This window comes from Salvelinus sp. IW2-2015, linkage group LG30 (assembly GCF_002910315.2).
Source record: "Salvelinus sp. IW2-2015 linkage group LG30, ASM291031v2, whole genome shotgun sequence".
Classification (NCBI taxonomy): domain Eukaryota; kingdom Metazoa; phylum Chordata; class Actinopteri; order Salmoniformes; family Salmonidae; genus Salvelinus; species Salvelinus sp. IW2-2015.
Window position 1 is genome coordinate 8,176,620 of NC_036869.1, and position 15,036 is coordinate 8,191,655.

General features: G+C 41.5%; 1 protein-coding gene across 1 annotated transcript; it reads left to right on the forward strand.

Moving 5' to 3' along the window:
* The first annotated feature begins 7,101 nt into the window (after positions 1 to 7,101).
* LOC111955396 (sclerostin domain-containing protein 1-like) lies at positions 7,102 to 10,558 on the forward strand. The gene is made up of 2 exons (XM_023975625.1): positions 7,102 to 7,448; positions 8,064 to 10,558. Exons 1-2 carry the CDS (start codon positions 7,253 to 7,255, stop codon positions 8,546 to 8,548), a joined length of 681 nt encoding a protein of 226 aa, XP_023831393.1. The 5' UTR covers positions 7,102 to 7,252; the 3' UTR covers positions 8,549 to 10,558.
* The last annotated feature ends 4,478 nt before the right edge of the window (positions 10,559 to 15,036 follow it).

The following is a 15,036-nucleotide window of genomic DNA, read 5'->3' on the forward strand; positions in this document are numbered from 1 at the left end:
GAGATGAGATTTGTCATTCATTTCCACAAGATATCCTTGTACCAGATCCATATGCTAGCCATAAATACCCTTGAGATGTTTAGAATATTATAAACCATAACTGTCATTTAAAAGTGAATTTCACTAAAATCCTCTACACATACACACTAATAGTTTTGACATAGTTAGTGACACAAACAAATAGAGTGATGTAATTGGGATGATGTAGCCATAGAGACATGTATAACATGTGGGTGTAGGCCTGCAGCATATGTTTCCCATTGTTTTGTAGACATATGGCTAAGACTCTTAAGGGCAGGATGCAGTACTCCAGGACGTTCCATAATAGCATCACGCTGCCACTAGATGTAACCCACAGACTACTTCAGACCACGTCTTTGTGTGTGTGTATGTGTTGTGTCCAGTCTGTCAGAATCAGATGGGAAAGCAGAGATGACAGTATATACTTTGGTGCCGCTGCCCACTTTAGATCTGTCTAAAGATATCTATCTGTCTGGACGTGAACGCAGGACACAGAGAGAGGTACCACTGTAACACTCGCAGACCTCTGCTATATAAGCCTGCTGGCTAAAGTCATGTTTCAAGTTTCACATTTTATTAGTCGTATGTGCAGGATACACATGGTATACATCGTCCAATGAAATGTTTACTTAAAGTCATGTTACGGTCAGGGCAGTGCACCAATGTACAAGAATAGTCTTATCTGTTTTGACTGTCTAACCATACACGACTGTCTAACCAACCATACACCTGGTGCATACACCTGGTGGCTGTCATTTGTCGGCTAGATGAGAAAACCTAGTTATTTACAAGTGTTTTTCTGAGTCAGTTATGAAGTCATAGGAGAGTGTGTTTATTCAGTAGCATACCAAGTGACCAGTCAGGACTCAGCTTGTGGTTTCTGCCACAGTGTCTCTGTGAAGGTTAGTGCTTCTTTACGTAATAGGACTTCAGTTTGTTGAAACATTGGAAAGTGTTCATTTGTTTCTCTTGAACAGCTTTGTTTGACATGGGGAATCTCCTCTCTAGAACATGAGCTGTGACGGCTTCACTCTCACACACTCTTAGAAAAAAGGTGCTCTCTAGAACCTAAACGGGTTCTTCGGCTATCCCCATATGAGAACCCTTTGGAGAACCCTTTTTGGTTTCAGGTAAAACCCTTTTATTCCAGATAGAACCCTTTCCACTGAGGGTTCTACATGGAACCCAAAAGGGTTCCTCAAAGGGCTCTCATATGGGGACAGCTGAATAACCCTTTTGGAATAATTTTTCTAAGAGTGCAGAGTAGCTTCCACTATTGGAGCTCAGCAGGATATACAGTACGTTATAGAGTGTTTATATAATAGAGTACTACGAATACGATGGATTGTTACGTGCTAAATGGAATGGTGCGTGTGGTAAGGAGCAACCAGGCCTTTCTTATTCTCTCTGTCTCTGTCCATCTTTTTCTCACTCCTTTTCAGATTGTGGGATCATTAAGTATTAGTTTTGTACTCTTCTTCCTCTCGTTCTCTCTCTCCCTCGCTCTTTATAACTCTTTCTCTCTCTCGTTCTCTCTCTCCCTCGCTCTTTATAACTCTCTCTCTCTCTTGTTCTCTCTCCCTCGCTCTTTATAACTCTTTCTCTCTCGTTCGCTCTCTCCCTCGTTCTTTATAATTATCTCTCTTTCTCTCTCGCTCCGTCTCTCTTTTTCTAACATTCTCTGTAACACTTTATACCCCCCCCCACCCCCCCAGCTGGTGCTTCTGATCAGGGAATGCCCTCTGCTGGTGGACGTGGGAGCATTAGAGAAGTGTTACCACGTCATGGACCTGCTGTGTGAGCAGTGTGTGAAGCAGCAGGATATGAACGAGGTGCTGGCCATGAAGATGCACTACATTAGATATGTTCTGCAGAAATGCATGGCCTTTCTTCTGGACTGTTCATTACAAGCTAGAGGTGTGTGTGTGTATGTGTGGTGTGTGTGTGTGTGTGTGTGTGTGTGTGTGTGTGTGTGTGTGTGTGTGTGTGTGTGTGTGTGTGTGTGTGTGTGTGTGTGTGTGTGTGTGTGTTGTCACTCTCCATGCATCATCTTGTTTCTCTTGACAGTAGTTGATGTGATTGATTGCATTGCTAGCATTCTAACCTGTACCCATCCAATTTAATTATTTCTGTTGTTAACATTTCCAGACTAACCATTGGGTACTAATTGTTGTGTTTTATAGTGCTTTATATTTACATGCATACTTTATGTAAACTGTATAGATAGTTCCCTAGACAATTTCCATGTTTCATTGTCTTTAAAATACATTTTTTGTAAGTCTCTTCTCTCAGCCTGTTGAAGGGGAGGGATGGAGATGGTTTCCTCAGTACCAGGAGAAGTTCATTCGAGACTSCATCAGAAAGTTTCTGTGAAGCCGCACTGCTACAGCAGCAGGTCATGAGCATCGCACCAGTGGAGATCGTAAGTGAACTTCCACTCATTCATCCATTCAAACCTTAGGTCTCATCCCCCATTTTTTTTTAAACTGCATTGTTGGTTAAGGGCTTGTAAGTAAGCATTTCACTAAGGTCTACACCTGTTGTATTCGGTGCATGTGACAAATAACACTTGATTTGATTTGGTGTAAGGCTCCTCCTATGGACTCATGTAATTTGTCCCTGCGGAAATTAATCAATTGAAGATTGATTGGATTATGCAAAACATTTAAAATGTGTAATATCCATATTATGAAGTCCATGTTCATTCTCAATGAATTTAGATTATATTGACGATTGATGTTATTACAAATGCCTTTCCGTATGGCAATGTTCACTCTTCAATGTTTAACATTCCATGTTCCACTGCTTCTCTTATCTCCAGGGTAACGACCCGACAGCATTCTCAGTGTTAACCCAGGCTCTCACGGGTAAGATGACCTTCATAGACGCTGATTTCTGCACTACGTGTGGAGAGAGGGGGGTAGAGAAGAGATGTTCCCTCTGCAACATGGTAGGAAAACCACCTCCGACCTCTGATACAGAAGCACATGGTTTCTCTCATTCGTTTCGCTCTCTATTACTTTGGTTACACTTAATTATTTCATCCGTGAATGGCATGGCATCGTTAGGGTGTCCCAGTCCCTCAGCGACAGACCAGCTGAACAGCCCCTCCACATCCTCAGAGGGACCACCATCCTGCCACCAGGAATGAGGAGGACTGCTGGTGTTCTTTTCTACCGGGTAGTTAACTGATTCATTGATTAATGTTACTGATTGGCCAGAGTTCAGTGATATTAATAATGAAGTTGTATTGAATATTGAACTGAATTGATTCCATTCACTTGGTGTATGAGGTCTGAATCAATCCCTGATTAAAGGGGAATGATGAAAATCAGAAAGTCAGCATTATTACTGATGGGCCAGGATGTCCAGATTGAGAGAACAGGGATAGTGAGGATGAATGCTTTATTCACCGAGCAGCTGGACTGGAGTTTAAGGAAGGACTGTTACTATGGACCCAATGAGGTCTATTCTGTTTAGAATAGGGGAGACTGAAGTATTCAGGGTGTGTATATGATGTAGAATAGCATATTGGGTGCGATTACACAGGCAGCCCAATTCTGATCTTTTGCCAATAAATTGTCCTTTGACCAGTCAGATCAGATCTTTTGCCAAAAATTGGGCAAAAGATCAGAATTGGACTGCCAGTGTAAACACAGCCATTGAGGTGTAGCTGTATTGGCTCTAATGTGCTTTGCTTGTTTGCATGTCTTTTGAGCAAATTCCTTCTCTTATTTCAAATGTGAGCCTTGAATATTCTTTAAGTAATGTCTTAAAATAACAATTTCCTCCCTTCCCTTACAGTAGTAATGTGAAAAATGCACTCATGTGTAAATAGGACCACCTTACTGAACAATACGTGTCATATTGTTATGTCATTATGGCAGTGGATAAAACACACAATACGAAGGGCTAATTTATGTGTTACTCTAAACTTGTGATTTCCTGCTATAATTTGAGACACATGGATGTCTTACCAGTGATGTATCCATATCAGTCCATGTCACAGATGATCCACGGATGGCCCAATGACGATCTGACTTCAATGCTGGCCAAACCTTTACACTCAAATGGTATTTGTTTTGGTTTCCACTTTTACATTTTCAATCACAACAATAAAGAGTGCCTTAATATTTGTCCTTCACTGTCTATTTTGTTGTTATGGGGACATTCCCATATTTTTGTTTTGCCACTAGATGGCAGCTTTCCCCTTTAATGCCATCCATTGCACTGATTCTAATGACTGGTAATATAGCTACTGCACTCTGTGGGCAGGGTTCAAAGGGTACTGGAGCATGATGATGTTTTGGCTGAATCTATAGTTCTATACAATATGCTGTCAGACTTTCTTTGCAGAGAGTGAGCATTCTCTATACGAAACAAAGATCATTCCAATGACCAATTCTCACAGTGCAGACAGTAACCTTTAATTCATAGTCATGTGTCAGCCAGTCATAAAGACACAAGGTCTTGATAAACAAATACATCTCCCAATATTTCAATAACTCCATTGTTGACCTTTTTTTGTTGGCGGCCTCCTCTTGGTTGCTATGCCAGAGTGGGTCTTCAACACCATCTGTATAATAACTATAGTTTCCCATGGCCAAGGGCAGGAAAGGAGCCCTCTTGGACCATCTTCTCACACAAACATCAGATACTTAAGGTAGTTAAGTCCTACGGCCATGCTGTAGAATTCTATAGACCCCTGTCTCCGCTTCCTGTCAGTATTGTTCTCAAGCTTCCACTGCCCAGGGTCCCACGGGAGAACAGACAGTGGCCCCTGCCTCTTATTGTGCTGCTGCTGCTCAATAGTGTGTGGTGTGTGTGTGGTGCTGCTCATAGTGTGTGTGTGTGTTGCTGCTGCTCATAGTGTGTGTGTGTGGTGCTGCTCATAGTGTGGTGTGTGTGTGGTTGCTGCTCATAGTGTGTGTGTGGCTGCTGCTCATAGTGTATGTGTGTGGTTGCTGCTCATAGTGTGTGTGTGGCTGCTGCTCATAGTGTGTGTGTGGGCTGCTGCTCATAGTGTGTGTGGTTGCTGCTCAGTGTTGTGTGTGTGGCGCTGCTCTCATAGTGTGTGTGGTTGCTGCTCATAGTGTGTGTGTGTGGTGCGCTCATAGTGTTGTGGCTGCTGCTCATAGTGTGTGTGTGTGGTTGCTGTCATAGTGTGTGTGTGTGGTGTTTGCTGCTCATAGTGTGTGTGTGTGTGGTTGCTGCTCATAGTGTGTGTGTTGTGTTGCGCTCATTGTGTGTGTGTGTGTGTGGTCTACTGCATAGTGTGTGTATGGGTGGTGCTGCTCATAGTGTGTGTGTGGTTGCTGCTCATAGTGTGTAGTGTGTGGTTGCTGCTCATAGTGTGTGTGTGTGTGGCTGCTGCTCATAGTGTGTGTGTGGCTGCTGCTCATGTGTGTGGTGTGTGTGTGTGTGGCTGCTCATAGTGTGTATGTGTGGTGTGTTGCTGCTCATAGTGTGGTGTGTGGCTGCTGCTCATAGTGTGGTGTGTGGTTGCTGCTCATAGTGTGTGGTGTGGCTGCTGCTCATAGTGTGGTGTGTGTGTGGTTGCTGCTCATAGTATGTGTGTGTGGTTGCTGCTCATAGTGTGTGTTGTGTGTGTGGCTGCTGCTCATAGTGTGTGTGTGTGTGTGTGCTGCTGCGCTCATAGTGGTGTATTGTGTGGTTGCTGCTCATAGTGTGTGTGTGTGTGGCTGCTGCTCATAGGGGCCAGCTAACTAACGAGCATGGTGCTGTCATGTTGCCTGTCTGTCAATAGAGCCATAACTCACTAGTCCCCCATCCTCCACATCCCCTCTGTTTCCTCATCCTCCACATCCCCCCTGTTTCGCCATCCCCCCCATCCCCCTGTTTCCCCCTCTATTATCCCTCTCTCCTCATCTATATGTCATGTCACTCACGGAAGCATAAAAGGATTGATCTCAAATTTCCGGTTTTTGAGATGTATAAATGTGCGAATGCTGCCTGCGTCATGGTATCATATAACTTTGATAGTCCTCTTTTAAGCCCCCAGGTTCCCTCTTCTCAGTTTCCCCTCAGCCTCATCCATCCCCTCCCCTTCTTCCAGACAGTATGACTAACATTGCTTTTTGGGGGTAATAGGAGATTGTTTGGACAGYGGGGCTTTTAAAAAGAAAGAAGAAATAAGATATGAAAAAGAAAAGCTACTTGTTTAACAATATGGCATGAGCCTGGACAGTTTTACAGTGGATTTATTTTCACTCTTATCAAAGGAGGGGACATAGCTGAGGAGACGTTGGGTGAATTCATTGTCAGGGCAGGCCTGGGAAAGGAGTGAAAACAGACACTCTGGTTCATAGGGGCAAGGAGTCGGCAGGATGAATGGGTGGATGGAGGGATGAAGGAGGAGATCTAAACGTTTGTCTTATTCTCTGATTTGGGTAATGCATCATACATCATGTTGGTGAGCTTACCTGAAGCACCTGAACTGCAGAGATGGAGAGATCACTGGATGAGAGAACACAACATGAGAACTACAGTAATCACTAGCTTTGGTCCACTATCCGCTAGGAACGCACACTATCGCCCTGGACCAGAGCTAAGTACTCACCTAGTCTGACTGCAGGGTCTCCAGCTGAGCTTCCTTGCTAAGCCAAATCAATCCGTTCAGAAATGGAATAAAATGTTAACTATAAACTTACAAATCATCATGAAATAGAGTATCAAAGGATATGCCTCTGGCATGTGGCACTCTTTGATTCTCTACTTATGATTTGCATACATTAATTCAATAATTAATACATTATTTACACACAGTTACCTGATGGTCAACAAACCAGTATTATTGCTAGTTTATTATAAGCCTTTATATAGGTGTTGATCATGTTTTATCCACTGGCCTATCCTTAGAGGACAGCAACGTTCATCAAACTATATTGACAGAAACATCTATTGATTGTCTGTCTATGTGTTGACTCAACTGACTGGTAGCCTATGTACACAGTACTTGGAGGAGTAAACAAACTGTAAAAAAACGCACTGCCCTTTGCTTTTGTGGGCGTGGCTATGAGTGAAAACGCCTAGGTCATTCAGAAAATGTACGCACTAAGATGTTGTGGCAAAACAAGAGGCGGGTATATAAGCGACTGAACAACAGGTAAAGTAACATCATAACGACCTAATTCCTCCTTTAGATCGCGGCACAGACATTCTTTCACTCTCTACCTACCTGCCTGCCGAGTGCCTACGGGGAGGTGCAGAGATGCTTCTTACCACGAGTGGGTACCAGCTTGCGCTATTTTGCCTTCTGATAAGAAGCTGTCAAGCTGTCAAGAACGGCGCCACGGAAACGTTAAACGCTCAGTTGATAAGTACGGTCCAGGATACACCGAGTAGTAATGTATCAATGAATCAAGCACGCAACGGAGGAAGACGTTTGACCAGCGATGCGAGGAAAGGTGAGTTGCATTTTTATGCACATTCTAAATTGATTAATTCAACAATTCATAGTGGACCAAACAGATTCATTGTATTCACTGATCCTGACTGTGGGGAAACCAGTTTACAAGTGTAATTTAGCAAAAGGTCAATATGTATATTGCTAAAGTATTGATTATATAGTATTGGAATTATATAATTCTGTATATAGGCACATTTTCCACAGACAAAAATGGGAGTTAAATAAACTAAAGTTGAATCACAGACTTGAATGGGAGACTTGAGTGTTTGAATGGGAGAAAAGTTAAAAGTTCAAGCATTTGTAACTTGTGTTGGACCTCTTGTTAACTCATGCTGCACATCAGATTACCCTGACCATGCCACAGTTATTGTTGAACTGTCAAAACGAATCTTTAAGAGTATTACATGGAATAATCCCAAATGCAACTCCAAAATAAATCAAACACACCTAAAATAATTTCAAGTATTTGCATGTCATTATCATTTGAGGAGCGTTTGATTTATATTAAACATTTTGGGATTACTCAATTTTCTGCCTAAAAGTTTGACAGCAAGATTAGTTTTTGACAATATGTATCTGACAGAAGGTAACACTCTCTCTCGCTCTGTCACAGAGCAGGGCCAGGCGCAGAGCAAGGTGGGCTGCAGAGAGCTGCGCTCCACCAAGTACATATCAGACGGCCAGTGCACCAGCCTGAACCCGGTCAAGGAGCTGGTGTGTGCTGGGGAGTGTCTCCCCTCCCACCTTCTGCCCAACTGGATTGGCTCCGGCCCCGGCTACACCGGAAAGTTCTGGAGCCGGCGGGAGGCCCAGGAGTGGCGTTGCGTCATCGACCGGACCCGGACCCAGCGCATCAGACTGCAGTGTCAGAACGGAAGCTCCAGAACCTACAAGATCACTGTGGTTACTTCCTGCAAGTGTAAACGCTACTCCAGGCAGAACAATGACTCAGGGAATGGGAAGTCAGAGGTGGAGGTTGGGCAGGCCCAGGGGCAGAGCTCCACACCCCAGGTGCCCAAGAGGAGGAAGGGAAAGGAAGGGAAGAATGGACGTTCTGGGCAGGAGGACTGGGCTGAAGAACAGCCTAAAAATGACTGAACGGAGACGTCTGGTCAGGGGGGCTCTGTACACCTCTGAGGGGATGGAAGGCCTCTCTGGGCCCCCACTTCAGAAACAACTGCAATACCAACAGACACTAGTTTTGTTTAGATGGAGCCAATGTGTTCGCTATGTTTAAAGTAGCTATATGGAGAAGGCTATGCAATGATTCTTCAGACAGTGCAACTGGTTTGCCAAATATTGACCACTGTGGATGTGTTTGTAAATGTATGTGTTTTTGTATGTGATAGAATGAGACTAGTTTAAATAGTACAAGAACCACATTAGACATCGTGAGATGAAGTGTTCCTATCAACAGTTGAGTATGTTGTCCAAATAGTAATGTTTATAATAACATAAAATGGCATAGTATGTATATAAATAGTGATTCTATACTCTTTGTGTTACTTTTCAAAGTATGCTAGTCTAGAACAAGAAGGCCCTCACACTGTTAAAGCTCCCACTTCACAGCTTTACTGACAACGTTTCCATCCCAAACAGATCTTCTTCTGGTCAAACAGACTGAGTGCTCACTTCCCAAAATACACACATTTCACCTCACATGACCAAATAAGCACATGACGCATGGTGGGTGCAAAAACAATTCGTGCATATCTAATCATTTGATATCAATGAGACGCGCACATATAGTAGTTCCAGAAAATAATATATATGAACAAAATGACCAAGTAGGAGACCTGGAAGGCATGACAAATCAAAGTGACAAATTCATGTAAGAAATGTTCTGATATCAAACTCTTGGTTTAGACCTTTAGGAGACATGGTACAAAAACGGTGAATCCAATACAATTCTCTTCTCAGTAATAGATTAGCAGTATCTCACCCCCTCCTAGGAGTCTTAACATGTTCAATACCAATGTATCTCAGAGAGCTGATGTCGTGACGAGCCTCCGTGAAATGCGCAGCCACAGGGTTTCTCTGGTCAAGTATCCTGGTATTACTCCTGTATTCTGCTATCCTTGTTTTCAAAGTTTTTGTTTTTCCTACATAGCATAGGCCACAAATACACTTGATCAGGTATATCACCATTTCTTTGTGGAACACGTAATGATGCCTTTAATCTTAATGACCTTGCCCGTAATAGGGTGATTGTGCATTTGTTCATAAAGTTACACTAGGTACATCGGCCACGTCTATAATTACTTTTCAAAGTATGTAACGGATTACTATGACAATGTAATATATTTTTGTACGGAGCTAAACTTAATAGAAATAAGGTCATCTTTTTTTCCCTATTTGCTACATTCCATGTAATCACTTTCCGGACAAATTGTGTCTCAAAAGTTTTGCCTTTGGATAATCAAATAAATATTGTCTACTATGATTAAATCAGTGATTTAATATAAAAAAAGACTTTTCTTTAATTATTTGTATAATAACAATTTATTTACTTGTCAATAAATTGTGCTTTAATCATTAGTAGTTAAATGCCTTGAGCATGAGGCCACAGACAGAGGAGCTATAACTTCACAGGAAGTCAGTAACAACAGAAGCATTAGCCAGTGATGAAATGTCCGATTGAGTGTAATAGAAACTGTACTCTGTGCAGGAATCCTCTCTCCTTCAGGCTACTGGGCATGTTCCAGTCAGGAGCTACATGTTAACATACATGACTGTATCAGATACCCCTTCATTGTATTACCATGAAAGCTATGTATTTAGTACTTGCAGTGCAAGTAGAGTGTGGAGAGTGGTTCTAAAACTGACAGCATCAGAGTGGTGCGTACCATAAGGTGGAAGAAGCATAGGGAAATCATGTCTGTGAATCTCAGTGCAGAGCTTGTGTTATTGACACAATAATACAAGGCTTGTAAAACTTCCTCTCTGTAATTATCCCTGACAACATATTCTCTTCCTGAGTAGCAGTGATGCTATAGGACCATCTACATTTCATTTGAATTGTAACTACTACCTTTAATTTGAATTGTAACTACCACAAACACGCTGTAAAAAAATGCTCTTACAATAAACTCGTATTTGCAAAGTCAATAGGATGCCGTTAAAAAATTATAGACATTGTCCGACACTCTGCAATCATATTACTTACTCATTCTTTCTTCTCTCTCTTTCTCTCCCTCTCGCTCTCTCTCCCCTCTCTCTTTCTCTCKYTCTCCCTCTATCTCTCTTTAATCTTGAAGCATGCAATTTGTAACTTATACCCTCTCATCACATCCTAGCCTGCCAGTGTTTCAATCTCCACACTACTGGCCCCACCACATCCTCTCTCTCTCTCTCTCTCTCTCTCCTCTCTCTCTCTCTGTTCAACCCTGGCTCTGTGTAGGACTATGAACCATAATTACATGCTTATGGAAGCACTTCTGAGGCTCAGCCTTGTAATCTTGTTATACTTGACTTGTACAGAACTCCACATCCTGTTGTAGTCTGATGTCTCACACTGATAGAACTGCATTGAATCCTTTCCCAGGAAGTGTGACGCACCTTTCTACTTTCTACCTCCAGAACCTATACCTGAGAAACCAGGGTCATGTTCATTAGCGCCAGAAGAAACAAAAACTAAATCAGGGACGGACTACTTGGACTTCATACTATTCCAATCTTTTGGTTTCCTTTTCTATGGTGTGCCCAACTGAACTCAACCAGGTGGTTGATATGATGATAGGGGGTAGATGGTGACCTTCTCACCCCAGCCGGGTGCTGGGCAGGTGGGTGTTGGAGATGAACTGAGCTGGGTCCATGTGGTAACGATCCATTATAATGAGGCCCAATTAATTATGATATAGTTATCTGCTATTACCAGGCTGGCTGCCAAACCAGTGTCTCATTTAGAGCCAATGCCACTACAAGGCTAATCCTCCCTATCACCAATAGTATACATGAGGATACATGGGCTAGCAGCTTCCATGATCTGACACTGATGGGAAAAATGATCAGTCACAGCAAGCAGCAACACTCCATCAATCCATCTCATCGCAACCAAACATCGTATCCCTTTTGCACAGCACAGAGCATATTGGTCGTAGTCAAAATAAAATGACTACTTCCAGAATGGCACCCCTGTTTAAAGTATTTAGTACACAACATTTGGCCAGAGCCTTGTAGATGGACGGCGAGCTGGGCGGTCTCCATGTGTGTTCTGATTCTGAAACCAATAGCCAGGGTGTCAGGAAATGGCTGCCTAATTCTCAGAGAGAGAGAGGAGTTTAATCTCTGGGATGCACACCTGATTCTAATTCCTGCAGGATGTTACACAAGGATATCTTCATCCAGACCGTACAGAATCTGCCCTGCTAGACAAAGACAGTCTGTGATTGGTAGACTACAGCCCAGTGGAGGTCCCTGTGTTTACGTTTCTAAAAGATCAAATCTTAAAACTGAAATTGGTGGAATATAATGGCAGTTGACCTCATATGTAAATTCAGGAGAAAATCCAGTGTCCAAATTGACTTGAAGCCAGAGCTTAGAAGTGCAGTGTAGATTTAGTTTTCACCCTGTTCTAATGACAGTTTTAATTTTTTTTGTTTTTTAACATTATATGAGTGGTTTATCCATGCTGTGACAGCTGGCTCTATCCCATGCCCTCATCACCCTTTGTCTCTCAGGTTTCATATGAATTATGAAATATACATTTTCTCCCTTCAGTCTGACATCATTGCCTCACTGGGACAACTACTACAATATAACCTTTTGAGGGTCTGAGTAGAAGCCCAACACCTAACACTGGGATAATAAAAAATGCACTTAAACAAGTATTTTATTAATTAACATTTTACTGCAGTGGGCTAAATCAGGGTCAAACAGTGTTTCTTGGTAGTCTTTCTACTTGGAAACAAAAGTATACACCTCACACACATGGTTATGGGCTTACAAAAAAGAAGACATCTGTACCATGTCAGATATTGTTACGTTCGTCGATGGAAGGATCGGACCAAGGTGCAGCGTGGTAGGCGTACATTTTAATTTATTAAATGAACACGAAAAAACAACAAATACGAACCGTAACGTCTAGTAGGGCTAAACAGCACAGTACCAAAAACAAGATCCCACAAACTACAGGTGGAAAAAGCCTGCATAAGTATGATCCCCAATCAGAGACAACGATAGACAGCTGCCTCTGATTGGGAACCATACCCGGCCAACAAAGAAATAGAAAACATAGATTGCCCACCCTAGTCACACCCTGACCTAACCAAATAGAGAATTAAAGGGATCTCTAAGGTCAGGGCGTGACAGATATAGAGTTGAAATGTATTACATTTTGAGTTTGTATACAGTACATCACATGTTATACACATCACAGAAGACTGAAATATAAGAAAACCGTTTGACATAGAAACACAGGATTTTTGACGTAAAAAAAAAAAAGTTGATTAATTATGAAATTATGAAAAAWATATATATTTTTTGCTGTTTATTTGAGCAACATGAGATGAGCTTTCTTGAATTTGTTCTGCATTTGGGGACTGTAAAAATAACCCTGGTGACATGTCTGGTGGGGTAAGCGTGTGTGTCAGAGTTGTGTAAGTTGACTATGTAAACAATTTGGGATTTTCAACACAATGTTTCTTATTAAAAGAAGTGATGCAGTCAGTCTCTCCTCAACTCTTAGCCAAGAGAGTCTGACATGCATAGTATTTATATCAGTCGTCTGATTACAATGAAGAGCAGGACGTGTTGCTCTGTTCTGGGCCAGCTGCAGCTTAACTAGGTCTTTCCTTGCAGCACTCGACCACACAACTGGACAATAATCAAGATAAGACAAAGACAAAGCTGCAGGACTTACTTTTTGGAGTGCGGTGTCATAAAAGCAGAGCATCTGCTTAAAATTATTAAAAGACAAAAAAGTGATTGTGATTGTGTTGAATTGTGCATGGCCGATTAATTAGGGCCGATTTCAAGTTTTCATAACAATCGGTAATCAGCATTTTGGACGCCGATTATGGCCGATTACATTGCACTCCACGAGGAGACTGCGTGGCAGGCTGACCACTTGTTACGCGAGTGCAGCAAGGAGCCAAGGTAAGTTGCTAGCTAGCATTAAACTTATCTTATAAAAAACAATCAATCTTAACATAATCACTAGTTAACTACACATGGTTGATGATATTACTAGTTTATCTAGCTTGTCCTGCGTTGCATATAATCAATGCGGTGCATGTTAATTTATCATCGAATCACAGCCTACTTCGCCAAACAGGTGATGATTTAACAAGCGTATTCGCGAAAAAAGCACTGTCGTTGCACCAATGTACCTAACCATAAACATCAATGCCTTTCTTAAAATCAATACACAAGTATATATTTTTTAAACCTGCATATTTAGGTAATATTGCCTGCTAACATGAATTTATTTTAACTAGGGAAATTGTGTCACTTCTCTTGTGTTCTGTGCAAGCAGAGTCAGGGTATATGCAGCAGTTTGGGCCGCCTGGCTCGTTGCGAACTGTGTGAAGACCATTTCTTACTAACAAAGACCGTAATTCATTTGCCTGAATTTTACATAATTATGACATAACAATTGAAGGTTGTGCAATGTAACAGCAATATTTAGACTTAGGGTTGCCACCCGTTCGATAAAATACGGAACGATTCCGTATTTCACTGAAAGAGTAAAGGTTTTGTTTTCGAAATTATAGTTTCCGGATTTGACCATATTAATGACCTAAGGCTCGCATTTCTGTGTGTTTATTATATTATATTGTAAGCATTCATTCAAACAGCACTTTCCTGCGTTTGCCAGCAGCTCTTCGCTATGCTTCAAGCAGTGCGCTGTTTATGACTTCAAGCCTATCAACTCCCAAGATTAGGCTGGCAATACTATAGTGCCTATAAGAACATCTAATAGTCAAATGTATATGAAATACAAATGGTATAGAGAGAAATAGTCCTATAATTCCTATAATAACTACAACCTAAAACTTCTTACCTGGGAACATTGAAGACTCATGTTAAAAGGAACCACCAGCTTTCATATGTTCTCATGTTCTGAGCAAGGAACTGAAACGTTAGCTTTCTTACATGGCACATATTGCACTTTTACTTTCTTCTCCAACACTGTGTTTTTGCATTATTTAAACCAAATTGAACATGTTTCATTATTTATTTGAGACTAAATTGATTTTATTTATGTATTATATTAAGTTAAAATAAAAGGGTTCATTCAGTATTGTTGTAATTGTCATTATTACAAATATATACAGTGGGGAGAACAAGTATTTGATACACTGGCCGATTTGCAGGTTTTCCTACTTACAAAGCATGTAGAGGTCTGTAATTTGATCATAGGTACACTTCAACTGTGAGAGACGGAATCTAAAACAAAATCCAGAAAATCACATTGTTATGATTTTTAAGTAATTAATTTGCATTTTATTGCATGCCATAAGTATTTGATACATCAGAAAAGCAGAACTTAATATTTGGTACAGAAACCTTTGTTTGCAATTAACAGAGATCATACGTTTCCTGTAGTTCTTGACCAGGTTTGCACACACTGCAGCAGGGATTTT